The sequence below is a fragment of the Priapulus caudatus genome, unplaced genomic scaffold, assembly GCF_000485595.1.
Source record: "Priapulus caudatus unplaced genomic scaffold, Priapulus_caudatus-5.0.1 Scaffold13058, whole genome shotgun sequence".
In the NCBI taxonomy this organism is placed as follows: domain Eukaryota; kingdom Metazoa; phylum Priapulida; class Priapulimorpha; order Priapulimorphida; family Priapulidae; genus Priapulus; species Priapulus caudatus.
This window is the reverse complement of record NW_014590119.1, coordinates 1-1,247: the sequence shown is the minus strand read 5'-3', so window position 1 is coordinate 1,247 and position 1,247 is coordinate 1. Positions and strand designations below refer to the sequence as shown.

The 1,247-nt window shown below is 46.4% G+C and overlaps 1 protein-coding gene across 1 annotated transcript; it reads right to left on the bottom strand.

Annotated features, from left to right (window-relative positions):
• Nucleotides 1-47: 47 nt before the first annotated feature.
• Nucleotides 48-1,231, bottom strand: LOC106820420 (the record flags this gene model as incomplete). Its single annotated transcript, XM_014824937.1, is given in 3 exon segments — nucleotides 48-360; nucleotides 787-916; nucleotides 1,112-1,231. Coding segments are annotated over 3 exon segments (444 nt in total), but the record flags the coding sequence as incomplete, so codon positions are not given.
• Nucleotides 1,232-1,247: the final 16 nt, after the last annotated feature.

The window sequence follows — 1,247 nt, the reverse complement described above, 5'->3', positions numbered from 1 at the left end:
TTCTTTCTTTCTTTCTTCTCTCTCTCTCTCTCTCTCTCTCTTCTCTCTCTCTCTCTCTTCTTATATATATATATATATATATATATATATTCCCTATTATCTACTTCTGATATATATGTATATATCGCTATAGACTGATCGGCGATTCATGTTTATTGCGTTTAGATTATGCGCTCGACAGTTTCTTCTGCAGCTGTTTCATCATGACGGCGCGCGTCACGTGGTACGGCTTCGCTGGCTTCATGTGAGTCTTCATGAATCGCTTGATCTTGTGAAAACGCCTTCGCGTCTCCGCGTTCCACTTGTGTGCCCGCAGATACATCTTGATTTCGCTCACCGAATTCCTCACGACGTCTTTGCCTGTAGCGGGAAAACCGAAATGTTTATAGAGGGCGTGTCTGTCGATAACAGCGCTGATCGCTCTGTATAGCGACAATGGCGACGTTATACGGGATGCGCTGTTGCATAGGAAGGCCTGCTTTTAATGCTTGCCTGAAATAGGAACTGTTTGTCTATTCGCTAGTTTTGAAAATATTGAATTAATCGTTTATTTTTGATTATTTTCTTTTAGTTTGCACTGTCGTGCGTGCGTGCAGTACACATGCGTGCGTGCGGTACACATGCGCGCGCGCGTGTGTGTGTACGTGTGTGTGCGTGCGTGCGTGTGTGCGGTACACATGCGCGCGCGCGTGTGTGTATGTGTGTGTGCGTGCGTGCGTGTGTGCGTGCGTGCGGTACACATGTGCGTGCGCGCGAACGTGTATTATGCTGGCGTCTTTTGCTTGCCTTGCTTATGCAGTATCTTCAGCTTCGAAGAGAGCTGATCTCGCTCCGCCTTGTCCGGTATCATCGTCTCGAGAGTCTTGTGCAGCCGCGCCATCGCGTCGTGATGGCTGGCTTTACGGGCGGCCATGTACTGTAAGCGTAACCACAACGTCAGTCAAGTACCGAAATTCCTATCGCCCATAACGCGCGGGTGTGTAGCTGCTGCGTTGCATATAGATATAATAAATCATCCAATATAATAAGTCAATAATACTATAAGAAAGTGATAAGTAATATATGTATATATATATATGTATATATATATATTTATTTATTTATTTAATACCTGCTCATATTCGACGCTTCCTGGCATGGGCGGTTTCTCCCCCTGGTGGCCGAGCTTGTGCAAATGTTTTAGCTTCTTCCCCTGGTGGGTGCGGTTGTGTAAATTGGTCGGCTTCTCCCCCTCGTGGCCGAGGATT